This window comes from Hippichthys cyanospilos, chromosome 3 (genome assembly GCF_059441005.1).
Source record: "Hippichthys cyanospilos isolate Australia breed blue-spotted pipefish chromosome 3, RoL_Hcya_1.0, whole genome shotgun sequence".
Classification (NCBI taxonomy): Eukaryota; Metazoa; Chordata; class Actinopteri; order Syngnathiformes; family Syngnathidae; genus Hippichthys; species Hippichthys cyanospilos.
In genome coordinates, this window is record NC_142371.1 from 18,559,017 (window position 1) to 18,581,095 (window position 22,079).

Genomic DNA, 22,079 nt, shown 5'->3' on the forward strand with positions numbered 1-22,079 from the left:
ATCACGAACACAAACTGTTGTCGTAACTATTACAATAAACAACTCCACCGCAGATGTTTTTAAACCTTTCATCTCACTTAAACCCATATATTACGCCTTTCAATAAAATTGTCGTGATTTTTTTCTAAAATAAAAACATTCGAAACAATTTGTGGTGATTATAACGTTTAACTAAGAGTGCTCAAACTGAGCGTTGTCTTTCTTTTATGATAGTTACGGTAAAGCTCGTGCGCCCGTAAACAGCGCTGCAGAGCGGCCTATCACGGTACTGCAAGTTCCACCTCTTTCCCCAAACTTCCTTACTCACGAAGTCTCTCCTCTTCTGCGGGGCCATGGCGCTTGCCCCCGACCTCTTCGCTGTATACGTGGCGTCTCAAGTCCTTTTTCTATGCTCGGGGTCCTCCGGTTCAGATGGCATTTCTTCGCTGCTGCAGCCCTATGACTTTTTGTACTACGCTGGGGTTCGTTCGTATTTCAACGGGCATTGGGCAAAAGCTGCGGAGCTAATAGAGAGGTCCATTGAGACCAAGGAGGCTCTGTTTAAGGTTCGAAGACAGTGTTATGAGGAATGTGGAGCCACCGGAGGGGATGCACTCCAAAAACTAGGTACATTGCATCTACAGTGCTTGTGTTTTGGATGGTCAACTTTACGTCAATGCGCTAATGCACACATTTTACATTCGGAAAAAAAAGCACAAAAAGTGAATCCAATTACGTACCTTCATCTGTCATCTTATGAGAGACCATTTCTGCTTGTCATTATGCGTTGGCGTAGTCAGATGAACAGATAAACTTTATGACTCTCACTTAGGTGAAGGTAAAATAAGGCCAGATCAGGCACTCCACATCAAAAATATTTGTCACAAAAATGACAATACGCTAGTGCTTTTTGATGCGAGAAACTTGACATTCATGATTTTGCAAGTCGCAGGCATATATTCTTTATCCTCTGCGAAGAACAAATAATATTACTTCACCATACTGAGGTGCGGTGACAATCTCCATACACACATCTATATAATACTGCCCCTAGCGGCCAAGGAGTGCACATCAGATTGAGCAGCACAATGTCCACTGAGTCGCATGCTTCATTTTGGGAAAAAAAAAAACATTTTATTTTGATTTAAAAGCATGATAAAGGATGATAAGATGCCCGTGCTCACCTCTACTTGTCTTTTTTTTTGTCAGAAAGTGAAAAGGGGAGCTTGTGGGACCTTTGGGCACTGGACTGGCTGCAGAAGAAGGCGGAGTGCTTGAGGTTCTGTGTAGGACGCTCAGTCAGCCATGTGGGGCAGCTTCCCGTGTCCACGGATATCGAGTACGAGTTTGGCAGCCGCAATGTGTACAATTTCCTGCAGGTTACATATTATAAGGTTAGTGACCAATCACAAATATCTGCCAATGCTTCCTCTGCATGTAAATGTTAGTCTGGAAATCAGTTTGTTACACAAAGAATCACATCATAATACATTAATAACATGGAGTCGGTTTTATAATACTGTTTTCACACATCTGTTTTTGTATCAGTTGGAAAAGCTGAAGAAGGCGGCAGCGGCGGCGCAGACCTACTTTGTGGCCAATCCCACTCACCTGGAAATGAGGAACAACATCGAGAAGTACCGAAGGATGGAGGAAGTGACTGATGAAGCTTTTTACGACCGAGAGATGGAAAGCGAGAAACACTGGGTGAGAAACACGTCATAACTTTTACACGATCCTCTCCGTTTTAGTAATATTCCTGTGTGTAAACAAGGATGGACTCGGACGTTGGTTCAGTCTGCTCGCTTCTTATATTGAAAATAAAGCCATAACAACATCAGGTAACAGGAGTTGCTGTTAGCTGCAACAATAAATGGCTGCCAACAGCCAATTAACTTCCACCCATTATGGCAATTATGGCTGTTATAAAAATGGAAATTTGTATATATTTTTTTTAACTGAATTTTGAAACCATAATTTTGATGAGCGACTGTAAATAATTCTGTACGGAACCTTTAGTAAAATTGTTTGATGTTGTGATGCCCCTCGCAGTTTCTGTACGATTCAGCACTGCAGCTGGAAGCGTCGTCCGAGTGGGCGCAGGCGGCGGACCAATGGCGAGCGTGCGTGAACGAAACGCTGCGTCAAATCGAAGAGTGTAGGGTGCAATGCGTGGTGGCCCAACAGCGCCTCCCCGAGGACCGGGGTGTGGACGGCGTCGATGGCGTCTTCGAGAAGGCCGCAGGTGCGCGAAAGTTTTTGTTTTGAAAGATAAAAGAGGACATTTCATTGAATGCTTTTTTTTTTGTCATCTAGTTCTTTCACTCTCGCTGTTGTCGTGCCAGCAGTCGTGCGTGACTCAGGTGTCCACGCGTCCCGGCAGGATCTCCTCCCAGGACGACTTCCTGCCCACTCAGCTGGAACACATGCACATCGCGCAGTTTAAAGGTTTGTGTTTTCAAAGCTTATTATTTGCATTCTCTCTTAATGTCCATTGAGGATTTCAGTATCATTTTATATGGTGACAGACACCTGATCAATATGATGAAAATTATTTTATCTTTAATAAATGTAATAAATGTATCCTAAATAAAATTATTTTATCTTCAACAAATGTAATTGTTTTCAACAGTGAAAAACATACATTGTCATTAGTCCAGCCTCACAAGGCAAATTATGAAAACTACCAAAATTGAGCCTTCTCATCCTCTGGCTCCTTATTATGAAAATGAACATAATAATAATAAAATATATATAATATTGAGCTAATTCTATCCCAATTGTCTTCAGAACCTTCTTCACTCAATATTTAGAATATTTTTTGTTATTTGTTGATGTTTGCTCACAGCTGGGGACGTGAGAGGCGCGGTGCAGACCCTGCGATCTCTGCTGATTTTCTACCCCGCAGATAAAGACTCCATAGACAACCTGCAGCTCTACAAAGAGACACTAGAGGGAGACAAAGTACCAGAACCTGCTCAGGTTGGACCGTCGAATGAATCATGGTTAAGAAGCAGGGTACACCAGCTGGCCGACAGCCCAATGTTTTTATTAAATAATTTTGATGATTATTTTGTTTAACTTTAGAGTTAAAAAAAAACATGATATTTAATCTAAAAATGAAGGTGCAATATGTAGTACAGGCAAGCCACATATCTGCCTCGCAGTTCAAAGGTTCGGGTTTGACTCTTTCAACAAGTCCTAATTGAAAATATTGATTGAGAAAAAATCTTGTTGTGCGTTCATCCCTACAGGAAATCGTCCACTATGTGAAACGCTCGTTGCAGGAGAAGGAGCTCCTCTTTTTCGGCATGGAGAACCTAAATTACACTTTCATTGACCCAGTAAGTCTTCATTTACTCATTCATTACCAAAAATGTATTTTTTTTTTAGTCAATTAGTTCAGTACTTTCTTGCCTAATCGAGTTTCACTTGATCATAATCGAGGACCAAAGTAATCAATTACTTTTGGTAATTACAGTAGGTGCCAAAGTAATCAATTACTTGTGCACACCAGGGAGCTGAAATTTTACCCAGATGGTGACAACATGGCACGACCGCTCAGTTAACACACTATGAGGGGTTTGCCGTCCCTTGGCTAAAATACTACGAGAATGATATGGGAGAAAATGACCCGAAAATAGTCAAAATTCTTCACAAGGGTTAGGTACTGAAGTAATTCATTACTGTAGGTAAATAAGTATTAATGTAATTGATTAAGTACTAAAGTAATGGATTACTTAATGTACAATGTGTTTAAAAGCGTTATTATGTGTCCTGTGCAGGATCTTTGGACACCAGAGGATGTTGTCCCAGAATCTCTTCGGCAAACATGGAAGTAAGACATCCCGGAGGGAACAAAAAAGAAAAAAAACTCACATAGTCCAAAGTGGATGTATCTTGTGTTTCCTAGAGCTGAGAAGGAGAAGATGGCCGAGCAGACTGAAGAAGAAGAGCAGGAGGAGGAAGTGGACGACAGCGGCTTCTTTGCAGGTTCAACGCGCGCTTTCTCATCGTTCCGTCTTTTATTTTTCCCACTCTTACGTCCTGCTCCTTTGCTGCAGGTGGTCCCATCCGTCAGGTGGGCGTGACCATCAGCATGGACGAGCTGCTCCTCAACGGGACCAATCGCGTGGTGCTGGACGGAGTCATGACAGAAAAAGAGTGTGACAGGATGTTGCATTTGGCGGCAGTAAGTCCAATTACAAGTCCAAAGCTACTTCAGTTTCAATTTTCATGCGATTCATTGCAGGAGTGTCTCGATACAATTTTTTCCACTTCCGATACCGATATGTTAGCCTACAGTAGTTTGATACCAATATCGTTCTGATATTAGCGGGAACGATACATGAAAAACAAAAATATTGTCTCGTCCGTTGCTAGGCGGTTGCATCGGCGGGAGACGGTTACCGGGGGCGACGGTCACCCCACACGCCTCACGAGACCTTAGATGGCCTCACTTTGCTCAGAGCTGAGAAGGTGAGACAAAACTAAGAAAACAAATGCTAATAAATCCAAGCAAAGCGCAATAAGACATTTGACGGTATGGGGACGCAACAGTTGGCTCAGGACGGCCTGGTCAACCAAACGGACGTCAAGCTGCTGCACGAGCTGGGGGAGAGAGCGCGTCTCCTGCTGCATTCCTACTTCAGGAGCCCCTCGGGACTTTTCGTCGCCTTCACGCACCTCGTCTGTCGGACCGCCATCCAAGGTACGAGCCAACCAACGCTAGACAAGATTTTCTTTTCAATTTGGGAATTTCAATTCACTCGTTTACATTTTTTTTTTTTTTTGGTGACAACCAGGGGACCAAGAGGGCCGGATGGACTTGTCTCACCCAGTGCATGCGGACAACTGTCTCCTGGAAGCGGACACCAGGCAGTGTTGGAAAGAACCGCCGGCCTTTATTCACAGGGACCTCAGGTACACCTTTGGACTTTTCCAGTTATGCCCAAAAACAAAATCAATCAGAACCTTTGCAATAAATGCTGAACACACGCCATACAACAATTTGGATTGTCTTGGAGAAGTATGTTTTAATGCTAATACTACTATTAACACTTTAGCGACTCTGTTGATGTAATTCGTTGCAGAGGATAAAAAATATATGCCCTACTGTTGACTCAGAGACGCTAACACCGGTTTACTTGGTAGCCATGAATTGAAATTGAAGTGATTTGATCAATTATTTATCTGTATAGCGCCGTCCTCTACCTGAATGACGACTTTGATGGCGGTGAATTGTTTTTCACCAACAGGGACGCAAAAACAGTCACGGTAAGAATTTTTTCTTTTATATCCTACTCCCAGTTGAGTCGTTTTGTACAAGAGACACATAAAGTGAAACTTATGATATAATTAAACACGAACCAAATTGTAAAAAGTAATTTAAATTGACAAGAATTAGCTTAATGCTAACAACACACAATGCTCGTGCCAACACAAAAAGAACATTTTGTTTTGGCATACCAAACTGTTGATCCAAACCATAAAATTTCATCCAACAAAAGTCGGCTAGCTTATTGCTAACAGTGTGAAACACCAGAGTGCTAACAGAAATTAGCATAACAGCATACAACAACGAAAATGAGACTTTATCGAATACCAAAATATTCAAATAACACAAGTCTGCTAGCATAATGCTAACATATAAGGCAGAATGCCAACTGGGACCTGCTTGGCAACCCAACATGGTGCTAAACCGAAAACAGGATATTTTAAATTTGGAAAAAAAGTCTGCTAGCTTATTGCTAAGAGAGCAAAACACCAGAGGGCTAACAGAAATTAGCATGGCTGCCTACATCAACAACAACTGCGCTAAGCAGCTCGTTTTATCATAAATATTCAGTTGCACACATCTGCGTTCCAACAAAATTGTGATTGTAGGTATATGCCAAAAGACCGCAATTAATAAACAAATCTAATGGAATACCCGTTTGTGTTCTCTAACCGGCGTCACTCTTAAATTGAATCAGCTGGAGAGTTTGACATGATCCTCTCCACTTTAGTAGTATTCCTGCGTGTGAACAAGGATTGACTCGGACGGCGGTTCGGTCTGCTCGCTTCTTTTATCGAACATAATCCTGTAACAACCTCAGCTAACACAAGCATCCAATGGTGTTGACAATTTACAAGACACACCTATACTTTTGGCCTTCATTTTTAGGAAAAAAAACGTGTTTTATATTCGGGGAATTACGGTATTTCTTAAACGTGATCCTCGACATTTGTAGGCCCGAGTCAAACCGACGTGCGGCCGTCTGGCGGGCTTCTCGTCGGGCCCCACCAATCCGCACGGCGTTACGGCGGTCACTAAAGGTCGCCGCTGCGCCCTAGCTCTCTGGTTCACCAAAGAGAAACTCTACAGGGACATGGTGAGTAACGAGTCGTCGGCGTGACGACCATGCAAATCCGCCGGACCGTTGTCACCCCGGGAAAATGTGACGTCGTCCGCAGGAGCGAGAGGAAGTAGAAAACGGGTGGGCCCCGGCCGGCCAGGCCGCCAAGCAGCCGGACGATAAAGAGGGCGGCGGAAGCCCCGCCCCTCGCAACGTTCGCAACCAAGCGCCGGCCAAAGGCAGAGCCAGAGGACGGGTGACGGCGGGCAAGGATGAACTGTGAATCAAGCCTTGCTTTTGATTGGGTATTCAATTCAGATGACTGCTTTAAGATTTTTTTCATACCATTGTATTTCTGTTAGAAATTTTTACTTTGGAAATGTTACAAATTCCGTAGTACATCTGTGCCATACAAGCTTTTTGCTGTAAATTTCAGATAAATATTTGACGTGTTTTTGATAACTGTTTATAGTGGGTAAAAAAAAAAAAATCTAACGGTATAAATTTGTAATCGAGTCGAAATTATTTTAAATCAAATTTACATTTTTTTCTAAAGTGTTTTATCGTCAATTTATTACCGCTAAATATGACAAATTGAGATCCAAAGATATTTCTGTAGAAGACTGAATTTTTAACTTTCTTATTATTTAACATGACTGACTGATTAAAAAAAATGTAATGGTTAAAAAAAAATACAGTAAATAAAAATGTGTACGAAATTAAAATTGAAAAAAAAAAATCTGGAACGAGAAAAAATGTCATACATTTATTATTTCACAAATATATCAACTGCTATTTTATTTGGCCATCTGGTTTTTATTTAAATACAAAACGTTGCATTTAAGATGTTGAGTTTTTGATGCAAAATTTTTAAAATTTTGATAAATAGAAATTTTGAGGGAGAAATATGACAGTAAAAAAATTATTGGTAAAAAAAAGTCTAGCTGGCAAAAAAAAAAAAAGTGAAATATTTGCAACGTTTGGGCTTTTCTGGAGGCGAAAAAAATAAATAAATAATAAGCCATCGCTAAATTTTGGTGACGCTTCCAAATCTGCACTGGCGCCAGCTCGGTGTAAACGCAATAAAAGCAAACATTTCTGTTCTGAGACATTTGTTCCAACTAAGAACAATTTTCTGAAGTATTTTTAATAATACGGCCACTCCACAACTGCATTTGACAAAGGACAATATTACTTTTCTGTGACATTTGACACAGTTTGTGAGTATTTATTAAAGACAGTGTTTCATTTGACCTTGATGGAAAGCTGTGTCTGTGTATATACTGTACTGTATTTATACTTAATAGAATGAAAGTACCGGTAAGTAAACTTTTTTTGTGCTAATCTTTGCTGTGCTAGCGTCTTTTTTTTTCTCTTTCTCTCATAATCACAGTCTTCTGTATCACACATAAAGGATTTGTGAGTCAATATAAATTGTCCAAAGAATGAGGTCAAAAGGTCGGCTTAAGTGTCTCGCGAGGCACTGATATATCAGATGATTCCGCCAAGTTCAAGCTAGTTAGCTAGCGCGCTAGCTAACATAATAACCTTTCACTTAAGAGTCTGTTGTGTGAACTGTAGGTCACTAGCAGTGAAACATAATCGCTAATAGCAATTAGCTGCCTACAGGAAAGGTCAATTTGTGGTAGAGCTGTCCAAAAATTATTTGAGAAATTCATTTTAGCGGGTCGTAGCCATCGCTAGATGGCTCACTACACTTTAGTAGTAGAAATGGGCAGTTACATTTTTTCAGATTGCAAAAAAATCTTGATTTTCACTAGTCATTCTAGGCAATTACGACTTTCATTGACTTATTAAAGTAATAAACCTGACAAAGGTTTATTGAAAGGCCGTTGTTTTTAAAAAATCCAGAAAATTTTAGCATTTCGGAACCCCCCGAAAAAAAATCATAGAAAAGGACTTCACAGCCTCTTTTATTCTTATCTCAACCAAATGATTATGGTTTTTTTATGAAAAAAAAAAAAGAACTGGGCCTTATACAGAAGTTGGGGAGGGGGGGTAGCACATAAGTACCAAAGATGGAAGTCAGGTTTAAAATATCCATTAGCTCCACGTGGGTCAGCGGAACGCAAATGGTTAGAAAAAAAAAAACAGGCATGGGGAGGGGGTTTGCGAGCGAGGATAGAAATAGAGAGATTACTGATAATCCCTCCATAAATGAGTGCATTTGTTTATGAAGCTTTCAAAAGTCTTCCATTTAGAATATGGAATCGTAATCCAGCCCGAGAGACGGTTTAATCGTCGGACGGCCAAAGCCCCGCCCCCCCCCACCCGCTCGACCCGGCGTTTCCTCAGAGCAGACCCAAGTGCTGTTTGTGTCCCCATATTAACACTCTCACCTCTCGCCCCCCGTGTCCCTGTGTCATAATCCCGGCAGCACTTGCGCAGAATTGGGTCGGCGCGCATCTTTAATGGAGCCCGGCGTACCCTAAACATCTACATTAATCCCCTCTCGCATAATGCGGCGTGTCACGAACGCGTGGACGCTCACACTCGATGGCGTAATTAGACACCGCCGCAGGAAGTCTGTGACGCCACCTCGTTAGATATTTGACTAGAAATTACGTAAGGCCTCGTTGCAAAATTGGAATCGGCGCCATCGTGCGAATTGGGCTCGGTGTGGCGGGGCGTGAAAAGGACAGGGCTTAAAATCCGAGAGAGCGGTGATGGAGACAGGACTCCATAAAATCAAAATACTGTATCAAACATGATAAAATACTCTCATAGGTTTCATACTCTCATGGTTTCATGACCAAGCTCAGTATATTAATTTCTCAAAAAATACTTTCCTATTGAGATGAATAGAAATTCCGTTAATCGGTTCCGGCCTTCCCCATGAAAACAACAATTATTGTAAAAACAATCCCCATTGCGACATCAATTAGCTCATTCATGCGGCACTAATATTACTCACTTTTTGCAAATACTATACACTATACTTCCAAACGATGATTAAAAAATGGAATGCTGTCATACTGTTTTTCTACAATATGTTGCCTCACCATTTGTGTTCAATCCTGAATTTAGCACTTATAATAACAAAACATACAGTTGATGCTAATTAGCATAAGCATTAAGCTAGCCGGCTGAAATCTCTCTCACACACACTCACATCTTTGTACGTATACATGTATGTACTGTATATACATACACACACTGTATATATACATACGTACATCTAAATATAAACATAAAATAGGATCATTACCATTATACACACACACACACATGCATATATATAAATATATATTTACAGTATATGAACACACATACATACTTTATATGTATATTTAGAGTACACTCATATACACACAAACATACACACATATTCCATATATACATATACATATTTTCATATGTACATACATATATTCCTTCCTCCTTGACTTTTAAAAAGTAATTATTTGTTTAGCTATTTATCAAATTGCTCGCCTGTAAGACAACGGGGCAAAATAAAAAGAGTTGGGACCACTCTCCTTGTGAGTCCCTCTCAGGTTTGGTCAAGATCATTCCAGCCGCCACTCACGGAACTTTGAGGATTACTGACTGGTACACCATAAAAAGTCATCCAGCCACACGCGCTTATTTTCCTTCTTCTCCCCTCCCCTCCATTATTTCCAGGCCCGGATTCACCCCACGACCGTGTCTTGTGACCCCCACAGCGAGCGCCTTCTTTGGTCTGCCCCCCCTTGTCACCCCCCCCCCCCCCTCCTGCCCCCCCAGGCAGCCACCTCTCCTCTCCCCGTCCATCCCTGGGTTTATCCCCTCATCCCTGATCTCCCTTCATCCCTGCAATCCTCATCTGTTCCAGGACAGGACAGGACAGGAGTGAGGCACTGTGGGCAAGAGGAGCATCGGCCCCGCTGCAAAAAGTGAATGGAAAGTCCCGGAACGGTCACAAGGTGACTGACTTGCTGCGCCTGGTCTCATCACTTTTTTATTTATTTATTTGTATTATTATTATTGGGAACATTCCAAGAGGAGGCTCCAAACTGGTGAGGCCCGTTTTTGTATTTGGTTAGCCTATATTGATATTGATCGTTCCCCTTCATCTATCTATCTATCTATCTATCTATCTATCTATCTATCTATCTATCTATCTATCTATCTATCTATCTATCTATCTATCTATCTATCTATCTATCTATCTATCTATCTATGTTTACATTTATGTGTATGTTAGATACTGTACATTTGTACATATATGTATATACATCAAGTATGTATACACGCATACTGTACATATACATTTCTATGTGTATGAATGCATACAATACAAAACACAATACAATTATTTCTAAATAATTCAAATATCGATACAATTAAACACAATGATTAAATCAAATGATTAAAATGATTAATCCAAAAAAAAAAGCAGAAAGGTTAAATGCCTTTACTTGGATTTTATTTAGACTTTTTTTTTAATTCTAAGCATTGGTTAACATGCATAAAATCGTAATCAAGATATTTTTTGTGCAAGTGGTGAGAAGTTTATGATTTATGGCTGCAACGAATGATTGTAATAATAATGGAACAATTTGACAGGTGCCAATTAATCGATGAATGTGTGTTTTTTTTATTAAACATGTCAAACATCATTTATTATTTATTTATTTTATACTTTTTATTTAAAAACAGGAGGTTATTTTGAGTTGACAGTGTAGAAAATGAGCAAACCGGTTCGGTTTGTTCCGATATCATGTCAGAAAACTGGCAAAAATGTTAATTGTTTTCCAAAAAAACAGCAGTTATTTGCAAATGTCTTATTTAAAAAACACACAAACAACAATAATCGTTCTTCTTCTATGGATGACAGAAATCAGATTTTCAAGTTAACATACTGCGGATTAATGAGAGAAACTTTGCAATCTCAAGCCACATTTTTCAAATAAAAATCGAAAAACTGAGTAAGAATCAGATTTTTGTCTTGCATGACTTTCACTCTTATGTCAGACACCCCCCCCCCCCCCCCCCGCGCATCACCCCCCTCCCTCCCATCACTTATCCACATGCAAAGAGCAGTCAGTAATCGGATGAGAGCAGATTTGATTCAAAAAGCGCACCGCCTCCCACCCGCCCTTTTTCCCTTCAAAAATCTCCACCGACGACGGGATTTAAAACTCACTCTTCCGACCCCCCTCTTGTACCCCCCCCCCCCCCCCCCATCCTTTTCTAGCAACCATTTCATCACCCAAAACAAAGACAGAGCAAGACTTTCCATTTGGAGTAACACATGAAAATCTTACAGCCAGGACACTCAGCCTTGGCTGTGATGTCATTTTGCTGTGGTCTGATGAGACCCAAATGGAAAGTTTTGGCTCGTGCTTTTATGTTTTCTAGATGGCTTTAAAACACACACACACACACACGGGCATAAGCGACTTGCCATCTGCATGCTCTCCTTTTCACTTTAGACAAATGAGAGGCAAATTTGTCAGGTCGTATGTCAACTGATTCAAATGGTTAGCGAGCGTTCAAGCGCAAGTAATGCCACTCCTTGAGGAAGGCATTTTCACAATCAATATTTAATCAATTCTCCCCACTGAAATGATCTTGAATAGTCCCCAAAACAACTACAATTAATTTCGTTGCATGTTATTCCTTTTTTTAACAAACAACTTGGATTGTAAAATTCATTAAAGAATAACTCAAACAAATTTCATAAAGTGGGCATGATGTATGTACTCTAGTATTTCTCGGATAGAGTACCTTTAAGGGGCGTGGTCTAGCAGGGGATATCATCAGCTGAAAGGTGATTGGCGGCTTTGTCTATCTATCTATCTATCTATCTATCTATCTAGCTAGCTAGCTAGCTAGCTAGCTAGCTAGCTAGCTATCTAGAGAGCTACTGTATCTCTCTCTCTTTCTACATAATACAGTATATATTTATATATATATATATATATATATATATATATATATATATATATATATATATATATAGAGAGAGAGAGAGAGAGAGAGAGAGAGAGAGAGCGTTTGTGCCATTTCGTGTCCAAAATCGTGCACCATTTTGCTGATTTTGTTGTCCATTAGAAGATGAAGCGTCTTTTAATCACGACATTGCTAAATTCGATGGCAATCAACAATTTGGACGCTCGAACACACGCGCGCAAAGCCCTCGGATTCCCTCCCATTTCTTCGGCGTGATGACATTGCGACAGGACCTACTGGTTTGTGTGTACATACGGGGCGAATCGTCCGTAGAGCAAATAGTTTAACTGTTAAGGGCCCGCTTGAATATTCATACACTCCCGCATGAGCCGAAGAGATGTGTGTGCGTGTGCTGCGGCACTTTTCTGTGTGTTGATGGAAGTTTGCAAAGCAGACAAGAGCCCCATTTTGACTTGCAAAAAGCTTATTTCCTGCCAGAGCCCGCCCGCCACAGGTAAAGCTCACCGTCAGGGTTTTGTTCGCACACGAGCGGTCTGATGAGAAATTGAAGGACTATCATTCATTTTTCTTCTTTTCTTGGTGTCGGGGGGGTCTTTTCAGTTTTCCTAGCGTCCCTGACAGTGCCTGACGAGAATCACCATGGGTGAAATGGAGCAATTGCGAAAGGAGGCCGACAGCCTCAAGGACCAGATTACTGTAAGTGCAATTTGATTAGGTTTTGTTTTTACAAATGTGCTGCAGTTTAGTGTTGCCCATATTTAAAGGAGAGTGGTTCTTAAACGGGGGTACACATGGAGTATATGAGATTTTACAGTGTTTCTTGGGTACATCGCAGTTGGGTTTTTGTGATATCACTGTATTCTGATTTTATTTTTTATGGACGTAAATTTATTGCAAGTTTATTTCGCTTTTTTCATGATATTGTTGCCTCCTTTTAAGTCAGATCATACAGGAAAAATGTTGATTTTTTGCATTTATTAGCAAAAGAAACAAACAAAAAGGGGAACAAAAGCTATAAAAAATGAGATTTTTGTTTTCTTTAATGCAGGTTTACCTCGCTATTTTCTTGATATTTTTCCTCTTTCTACGTCAGATCAGGCAAAAAAAAATATATAAATATTTGTATGTTTTGGTGGTTGTATTAAAGCAAACTTAAAACAGGTTGCGGAAAATATTTGTGGAGACAACATGATCGATTGAAGGACCTTTCTATTTTACTCTGACAATTGTGTTTATTTTTTAACAAAAAAATCCCCAAAAAGGGAATAAAATAATAAAAAAAAACATTCAAATATTTTTTTTTGAGAATTTTCATTTATGACCATAATTTTTTTTATAGGTTTACCACGCAATTTTTCTTTCTATTTTTCCTTCTAAGTCAGACCAGACATACAAAAATATTTTATCTGTTTGACTTTTTTTTTTTTTTAACGAAAGAAACGAAACTTAAAAAAAAAAAAACAACCAAAACGAAAAGAAAAAAACAACAAAGAAACAAAAGTTCAGATTTTGAACCTTTGGATTTTCATAACCTTAAATTTATTGCAGTTTTACCGCGCCATTTCGTCTTCATGCTACTTTCACGGTTTCAAAATATGATTGTGCATTTGTACTTATTTTTTAAACATTATTGCGCGAGGTAAATATTTCTTCTTGCAACAAATGCCATCTAATATATTTTGTTTAAAAATAGGTCAGATTCTTCCTGACGCTACTCCCTCTGTCGCACTTAGGCGGCGCGCAAGTCCATGCAGGACACGACCTTGCAGGAGGCGGTGGCCAGCATCAACGTGGTTGGCCGCGTCCAGATGAAGACCAGGAAAACCCTGAGGGGCCACCTGGCCAAGATCTACGCCATGCACTGGTCCACCGACTCCAAGTAAAGCTCATTGAAAAAAACCGCCGGCCGCGTTATGTACGAAAGTGGAAGATTTGGTGTTTTTGCGCCCTCAGGCTGTGCGTGAGTGCGTCACAGGACGGCAAGCTCATCGTGTGGGACAGCATCACAACCAACAAGGTGAGATAAAGCGGCGAAAATTCAAGTTACGCACCTCCCGGTGTTTGCTTCCCCGCGGTCTCCTGAGGGAACGGCTCGGTGTTTGCCGAGCAGGCGGCGAGCAGGTTTTTCCTTTTCAAAATGGACGCCTGTGGGGAACAAAAATGTCAGCGCAACAATTTGTTGTTCGGTGAAGTAGCAAATACATTTCCGACTATGAACCAATATTTTTTTTCTCACGTTTTGGACCCTGCGGCTTAAAGTCTGGTGCGGCTTATTTGCAGTTTTTTTTTTTACTTGCCACTGGAGAGCAATCTCTCTTTAAACAAAGCGAGACAGAAGAAATTATTGAAGAATTGACTTTGTTTTTTGGGCAAGAACCAGATTGTTATTCCATTGGCGGTTTTTGCTTGGAAAAGGACAAAAAAAAAAAGCCTTTTTATACAGTAGTTTTCTTCTTGTTTTTTGTTGCGGCACTTTTTGCAGCGTGCTACATTACTTACTGTCTATGGTTCCTCCAGGTGAACGCCATCCCGCTGAAGTCTTCGTGGGTGATGACGTGCGCCTACGCCCCGTCGGGCAACCTGGTGGCGTGCGGCGGCCTGGACAACATGTGCTCCATCTACAACCTGAAGGGCAAGGACGGCAACGTCAAGGTCATGCGGGAGCTGGCGGCGCATACAGGTTAGCGGGAATCAAAATCTGCTTGGAAGGCGCCGTCGCATTTGTCAAGTTTTTATTCCGATATTTGTCACGGTTGCAGGTTACCTGTCATGCTGCCGTTTCCTCAGCGACAGCGAGATCATCACCAGCTCGGGAGACTGCACTTGGTGAGACGTTTCATTAGGTGCATAAACCCGAAAAAAAAACCTTGGGTCAAATATAAATAAATAACGGGTCGAAAAAGGGACCAACCGTAAGCTGGGTCAATTTGACCCCTTTTTTTGGTAGAAAAGTTGGGTCAAAAATCACCAAATTATAAGTCAACAAGGGACTAACCATTACTCGGGTCAATTTGACCCCTTTTTTTGTATAAAAGGAAAAAGTTAGGTCAACTTGATCCAAAAAACAGTAGGGTCGAAATGAACCTATTTTCAAAAAGGGACCAAAAGCTGCTTGGGATTTTTTGATCCAATTTTGTGTACAAAAAGAAAAAGCTAGGTCAAAAATCACCAAATTATGAGTAAAAAATATGGATCAACCATTAGTAGGGTCAATTTGACCCCTTTTTGTATATAACAAAAAGTAAAGTCAACTTAACCCCCCCAGAAAAACAGTAGGGTCTAAATGAATATTTTTCCGGGTCAAAAAGGGATCAAACGCTGATAAAAGTGACTTTCCTGATGATGGCGGCGGTCTCGGTTCCAGCGTGCTATGGGACATCGAGACGGGTACCCAGAAGACCATCTTCGCTGGTCACCAGGGAGACTGCATGTCCTTGGCCGTCTCCCCGGACTTCAAGTTCTTCATCTCGGGAGCCTGCGATTTCACGGCCAAGCTGTGGGACATCAGGGAGGGAAACTGCAGACAGACCTTCGGGGGACATGAGAGCGACATAAACGCCATCGGGGTGAGGACACCCCCATCGAGGACGGGTTTCCCGTATTTTCCACATTTTAAGGCGCACCTAAAGGCCTCGAATTTTCTCAAAAGCAGTTTTCATATTTGAGGGACGATAAACTATAAAAAATAATCGCCATGCAAATTCTTCAATATTAACCTCTGCATTTCAGTTATAAAAGTATTTTTTACAATTAAAGTTTTTTGAAATGCTCCAATTTTAAAGCAATTTTTATGACAAGGCTAAAAAAATGTGTTTGTGTGAAAGAAAGCACAATTTTGCAAAATTTTATCAACAAAACCATACTCATATTTTAAGATTTTTGGTTGCAATTGATTAAAAAAGAATTAAGTTGAATATTTAATTGAATCAAAATGATCTTTTAAACTCTTGATTTGCCTTGGCATTTATCTAAAAATTTTAATGTAATTGGGAGGTATTTTTACCTCATTCTTCACATAGTACTTTCCACAAATTCTAATTAAAAAAAATATATTTTAATTTCTGATTGAAAAGTTTGATTGACCTAACTGATTGTTTTGTTGACATTCCCTTTAACACGAACAAAAGAAAAGAAGCAATATAAATCAACTTTCAACAACTGTTCATTACTTTTTACAGCGTTTATACGGGTTACAGCTTAGTCTAAAACAGAGAAAAATAAGTACCTCCCCATTCAATACTGTAGCTTCTATTCTATGCGCCTCATAATGCATGAAAAGTTTGAAAACATTCATTGAAGGTGCGCCTTATAATTCAGTGCGTCTTATAGTGAGAAAAATAGGGTATATATCTTATATCGTACGTCCGTATTTTGACGCCCGGTCCGTGCGCAGTTCTTCCCCAACGGCAACGCGGTCATCACGGGCTCGGACGACGCCACCTGTAAGCTGTACGACCTGAGGGCCGACCAGGAGCTCATCACCTATCAGGATTCCGGCATCATGTGCGGAGTCACCTCGCTGGCCCCCTCCCTGTCCGGACGCCTCATCTTAGCCGGCTACGACGACTTCAACGTCAACATTTGGGACTCGCTCAAAGCGGAGAGAGTTGGTGGGTTGAAAGTTTTCTATTGAGAAGCAAATGTTAGCGATTCCGGATCAAACAGTCTCGAATGAAACGCTACCAATTCAGAATCAAATCTCACTGATTTGAAATCAAATGCCACCAAACTCATATTGTAAATGTTTAGAATTCAATTGCAGTTTCAGAAACAAAAGTTAGTGATTCACAAAATATACTACCGGATCAAAACCAAATTCTACTACAACTTCAGAATCAAATGCCAACAATTCAGAATAGAAAGCAATCCATTTATAAAGAATTACTACAAATTCAGTCAAATACATCCCAAATTAAGTTGATCAAAAAAAAAAGAATCAGCTGCTACCGATATTCCTCATATGTATGCAGTTTCTCGAAAATATGTTCAGAATGTGAATATTTTTTATTAGTGCTTCATTTATTGCCTACTTTATTATTTGCTCTATTGTGTAGAACCTAAGTGTGCTTGGGGAAGTGAACAGAATGAGAATTACATTGTGTGGTCTTACTATTCATGACAACAAAACTCTTGAACCTTATTTTTTCCCTATACATATATATATATATGTATATATATATATATATATATATATATATATTTTTTTTGCAGGCGTCCTGGCCGGCCACGACAACAGAGTGAGCTGCATAGGCGTGTCCGCCGACGGAATGGCGTGCTGCACGGGATCGTGGGACAGCTTCCTCAAGATTTGGAATTGACGCCTCTCAATCAGCATGGGGAGGGGTCATGGGTGGGGCGTGGTATTTAATTGTGCCAATTTTTCAAGTTGGGTTTGTGAACGCGAATGAGAATTCCTCTCTAGTTAATGATTACGTAGTGATCCGGCACACTTGGCTGGTCACTGGATCGACGTCATTCGTGCAGGTTGGCACCAACTACACAGTTATGCTATGCCGTTTTATATCAAGCGAACTTTTTTTTTTTCTTGTTAGTTTTCCCTTTAGTCGCTTATATTGATTTGCTTTTCTAACTAGATCTCAAATGTCCCACTTTAGAGGTTTTTGTGTTTGTACCGAACGTGACACTGGCTTGTTTTGCCCCCCCCCCCCTTCACAAAAATGTGATTAACAGCTGACAGATGGGCCAACAAAAAGCGGTTCACCAAGCACTTACAACAAGCGACGACCTATTTGTCTCAGGGCCTACTAATGGATGCTATTGTGTGCACGCCAGCGCTACTTTTTGGAATTTGCTGTAAATAGTAGTCGTATTTTTCCTCCGCTAGGCGAAGACAAAAGCGATTTGATGATCGCCAGGTTTTCTTATTAGGATTTTACAACGGCCAATGTTTAGCATAGCTTTCTAAACACATTGTCAAATAAAGATTCGATTGGTCTTCTGCGGTCGTTTGGCCATATGTTGCGCTTCATAACGTTTGACAAATTTACAGCAAAAATTGCAAAAAAATTTGAATTCTTTTATTCAATATTTACATGAAAATGACAAAACAGGACAAGAAAATCTGTAAATGGTTGGAGTAAAAAGAACTGCACACATATAAAACTTTGGTCAGGAGATTTAAAAATAGAGGGATGAAAATATTTACAAATTGTTTGCGCATCATTGATTTTCCTTGTTCAGAGTCACGGCCAAGTGTCTGCGGTCCAACTGGTTGAGGCGAGGCTTCTCTGGGGTGGAACTTTTCAGCCTCATCTGGAATAAAAACGCCATATCTACATTTACGTCTTTGAAAACTGTTGCGTTTTGTCAAAAGAATGAATCAATATAATGGAGATGAATGGATAAAAAGATGTTAGAAGGATGAAAATAGAATGAGCAGTATGTACTGCTAATACAATAGGAATTGCCCTTGAAGTGTCCCAGAGGTCGAAACATTACCTGAGGATGTCCCCTCTGCGAGTTGATGACCTGTAGCGGGGAGCGGCCTTCTATACCAAGAAAGAAGAAAAAAAAAAAAAGGGGGGGGGGGGGGGGGGGGGGTATGTCACAATAAAAATACTTATTAATATAGAGGTATAAATAAATCAAACGGCGGTCGATACACACATACCTTTCAGCTTTTTCTTCCCAGAGTTGCCCTTGTTCTCATTGCTGACGTTCTTAACCGCCACGGAAATGGCGAGAGGAGACGAGCCTCCTTTGGCAGCCTGCGCCGTCCTGGCTCTGAGGCCGGTGGCCCCGAAGCCTTTGCCGAGCCACTGTGGCTTGAACACCACCTGACTGGGACTCTTGATGTCCAGGGTGAGGCGGCGGGCGACTGCGGGAAGGGCCTCCTTGGCGTCTTCTTCCCGCGGTTCCTTGGTGTGGTCTGACGAGTCCCGGGCGGACTCTAGCGTGACGGCGGGACAGGCGTATACCTGGTCCGCGCCGCCTCGGGGCGTCTCCGCTTTCTCTGCGCCGCCGTTTTCCGGGTGCACCTCTGCGAGAATCTGCGACGAGGGCGCCCCCTCGTGGCAGGTGATGAGGCTCATGCTCAGCCTCTTGTGGAGCGGAGACTCCCGTGCCTCCTCCGCCTCCTCCAGGCTGGCGTTTTCCGTTTCGATCTCCGCCTCCGCCTGGGGTTCGCCAAGCAGCACAAAGGGGCTGCAGGGAGCGCCCCCGTTTTGAACGGACGAGGTCAGGAGCTCGCCGCGCTCGGCGACGGAACCGAAAACCCGCGGCCTCTGGGGAGTCAGGAGAGGCTCGGTGGAATCCAGTTCTCCGTTCTTGAGGCTGTCACGATGTTCTAGCGCGGGGGCGCCGTTTCGGGGGATTTTGCCCTCGGATTCCGGATGGAACAACATGCCCAAACGACGAGCGAAGGTGCCCACTTTGGCTGTAAATGGCAAGTTACATTTAACGTTTAAATGTAGTGACTCTCAAAGGTGGGCTACGCGAGGGCACGTGGAAGATTTTAACTGGGTTTGTGCAAATCTAATTTAACGCTGTGACGGGAACAGTACATTTTCCTTTTTGATTTGAGAAAGAACAATGATGAAAGTCATGAAATAATGAACTAATGAATAAAATGAAGCAACTAATTCCTTAATTGTGCCTGCATTTTACGCCCATTTAATCACAAGAGTCCTACAAAAAAAAGTCAGCTATAAAAATTAGCTGCGTACAAGTCGTTTTGGGTCTTCCTCCATTCTTGGGGAAACGGAGTCAAAGTCACATTTAACACACTTTTTTTTTTTAAGCTGACTTACTTATTAGCCAAGCCAGAAATAAAACCGATGTTACACAGTCTACTAATATTGACAAATAAATATGCCTAAAAAGACCAATAAAAGGGAGTTAACATTTAAAACAATTCTATGTCTTTTTTGGGCAAAATAAAAATGAAGACAGTGCTATGTTGTTTTTTTTTTTGCATGTATTTTTATGGACTGGAAAATATTTACTTTTTTGTCTTTAAAAAACCCAACTGTTAAGTAATTTTTAGACTGTCAAATCCAGTATTTGGCAGAAAAATATGACTTTTTTTTTAAAGCCCAGACATTCAATCACACACACTTAAGTATCAATTCAATACTTAAGTACATGAGATTTAATGTCAGGTTTTTTAAAAAAGGTGAAAATATGTCCATGGTATTGAATGAGTTGATAAAGTTGAAATGATATGCTGTATGCATGGATATAAGAGGCGTGGCCTAGTGTGTGACATCAGGAGCCGAGGTCCAGCTGACCAGTTAGCTTGCGCATGAACGTTAGTGCAAGTGGGGGTTGTAACTAACTTAAATGCAGCATACGTAAAAGTTACCTCTCATAAGTTCTCGTACAGGCGTGCGAGCAATGCCTACGGTGGGCGAGCGAGGATCGCCTCCCTCCGTAGGACGCTCACTTGTCACATCGGCCGTTTTAACCCCGCCAACCTGAGAGAAACAAGAACAGTTAAAAATTGTGCATCTTTGTTCCCCTTTTCTTCCCCTAAAGTAGCGATTAGAATATAAGGCCCCATGATGCACTTGTAATTTGTTTTCAATCCTCTAGATGGCGCCCTGCTTAAAAAAATATGCTTGTCTAATGTAATTGCATTCAATTTCCACTACATCTTCAAACCAATCTTGTGGCTAATACAATACCTGAATGGGTGTGCGATCGATAGTCATGGATGGCGAACGCGGATCGATGAGCTGGGCGACCCGGGAGTTTTTGGCAGGCGCTTCTGGTTTGGTTGAAGCTGTCTCGGCAATCTTACTCTCACTGGCTCCCATTCTTATTTATTTGTTGGGTCAAACCTGAACAACCACAAGACAAGAATAAAAGGGAGAACAACGTTTCATTTGAAAATGTCCAATAATTACATAAAAATACGGATGTCACTATAAGTGATCGGGATTGGCCCAGCTGAAAGGAATCATGGGTGAAAAGATAACGGTTTATTTTTCCAAATTATTTTGAAGTTCAAGGAAACTGCACAGATATGACCAATCTAAAGAACATGTTTACGCGTTGGAAACGCAACATGTCAATATAGCCGCAAAAAAAGCAACCAGATGGTGGGAACATTTTTAAATATTAGCGACAGCAAGGATGTACATTACAACTATAATCATTTTTTTAAAAGACTGTCCATTTCCGATGTGTCCAATTTGTGACGCCGATTTAAGTGCAGTAATTAGACAGTAACATTAAAAGAGGTAAGGTGGCTAATAGTGGTTCTTTAATAAACATTTGCTTCATAATCACGTTCACCACACAGCAGCTGTGAAACAATTATAATTAATTTGAATAAATTGAAAATGGCTACCTGAATAAAAGTTTGTTTATCCAACTGCTTCGGGGCTCCTAAATTTCATTTATTTAATTTTCGAGCCATTTAAAGCACATTCAACCGTAAAAGTAATACAATAAACTCAGCGCATTTGACCGTAAAAGTAATACAATAAACGCAGTATATCGGTAACACACCACGTGACTTAAAACGCACGTTTGTAGCGTCAACTCGTAACGTTAAATGCGTATAAATGCAGGGAACCATTAGCTTGCTAACATGCTAGTTATGCTAATGTGACGTCGTGCTAGTTTCACTCGCAACGACATAACTTCGCATTTTTTTCGCATTGTACTACATTAGCAACAGTAAAGTCCAAGAGACAGCGGCGAACATATTTTTAAGCTTACCTTGAAAAGCAGACAGTCGACAGGTCGAGCGGAATTGATAACACGTTCAGACACTTGGAATCAAATGATAAACAACCCAAGGCGACTTTCTCTGGTACATTTAAATGGCGCGGTAGGTCGCACGGTTTTTTTGAATAAGCCAATCAGAGGGCAGGAACG

At 41.0% G+C, this 22,079-nt stretch overlaps 3 protein-coding genes and 1 long non-coding RNA gene across 6 annotated transcripts; 2 read left to right on the plus strand and 2 right to left on the minus strand.

Annotated features, from left to right (window-relative positions):
- The first annotated feature begins 300 nt into the window (after nt 1-300).
- p3h3 (prolyl 3-hydroxylase 3) lies at nt 301-7,661 on the plus strand. Its single transcript, XM_088409938.1, has 16 exons — nt 301-606; nt 1,189-1,373; nt 1,528-1,686; nt 2,032-2,224; nt 2,296-2,427; nt 2,828-2,961; nt 3,234-3,323; nt 3,765-3,817; nt 3,893-3,972; nt 4,044-4,171; nt 4,363-4,458; nt 4,540-4,690; nt 4,785-4,902; nt 5,181-5,256; nt 6,213-6,353; nt 6,436-7,661. Exons 1-16 carry the CDS (start codon nt 333-335, stop codon nt 6,598-6,600), a joined length of 2,175 nt encoding a protein of 724 aa, XP_088266064.1. The 5' UTR covers nt 301-332; the 3' UTR covers nt 6,601-7,661.
- On the minus strand, nt 1,136-14,984 carry LOC148426069 (uncharacterized). The gene is made up of 8 exons (XR_015865030.1): nt 14,733-14,984; nt 14,285-14,378; nt 4,024-4,117; nt 3,859-3,921; nt 2,826-2,928; nt 1,993-2,396; nt 1,591-1,648; nt 1,136-1,352 (listed from the first exon to the last, which is right to left on the minus strand). It is a non-coding gene; the product is annotated as an uncharacterized LOC148426069 (long non-coding RNA).
- On the plus strand, nt 10,112-18,531 carry gnb3a (guanine nucleotide binding protein (G protein), beta polypeptide 3a). 2 transcript variants are annotated; one of them, XM_088409941.1, is made up of 9 exons: nt 10,112-10,333; nt 12,834-12,929; nt 13,967-14,112; nt 14,187-14,250; nt 14,751-14,913; nt 14,993-15,059; nt 15,598-15,799; nt 16,627-16,843; nt 17,445-18,531. In XM_088409941.1, exons 2-9 carry the CDS (start codon nt 12,873-12,875, stop codon nt 17,549-17,551), a joined length of 1,023 nt encoding a protein of 340 aa, XP_088266067.1. In that variant the 5' UTR covers nt 10,112-10,333; nt 12,834-12,872; the 3' UTR covers nt 17,552-18,531. The 2 variants fall into 2 exon arrangements, with proteins under 2 accessions (XP_088266067.1, XP_088266068.1); XM_088409942.1 differs by lacking the exon at nt 10,112-10,333 and adding an exon at nt 12,351-12,726.
- On the minus strand, nt 16,614-22,012 carry cdca3 (cell division cycle associated 3). 2 transcript variants are annotated; one of them, XM_088409940.1, is made up of 7 exons: nt 21,921-22,012; nt 20,879-21,034; nt 20,557-20,668; nt 18,865-19,629; nt 18,693-18,742; nt 18,400-18,506; nt 16,614-16,859 (listed from the first exon to the last, which is right to left on the minus strand). In XM_088409940.1, the coding sequence occupies exons 2-6, from the start codon at nt 21,008-21,010 to the stop codon at nt 18,414-18,416; spliced, it is 1,152 nt and encodes a 383-aa protein (XP_088266066.1). In that variant the 5' UTR covers nt 21,011-21,034; nt 21,921-22,012; the 3' UTR covers nt 16,614-16,859; nt 18,400-18,413. The 2 variants fall into 2 exon arrangements, with proteins under 2 accessions (XP_088266066.1, XP_088266065.1); XM_088409939.1 differs by lacking the exon at nt 16,614-16,859 and having other exon boundaries at nt 18,250-18,506.
- Between the last annotated feature and the right edge of the window lie 67 nt (nt 22,013-22,079).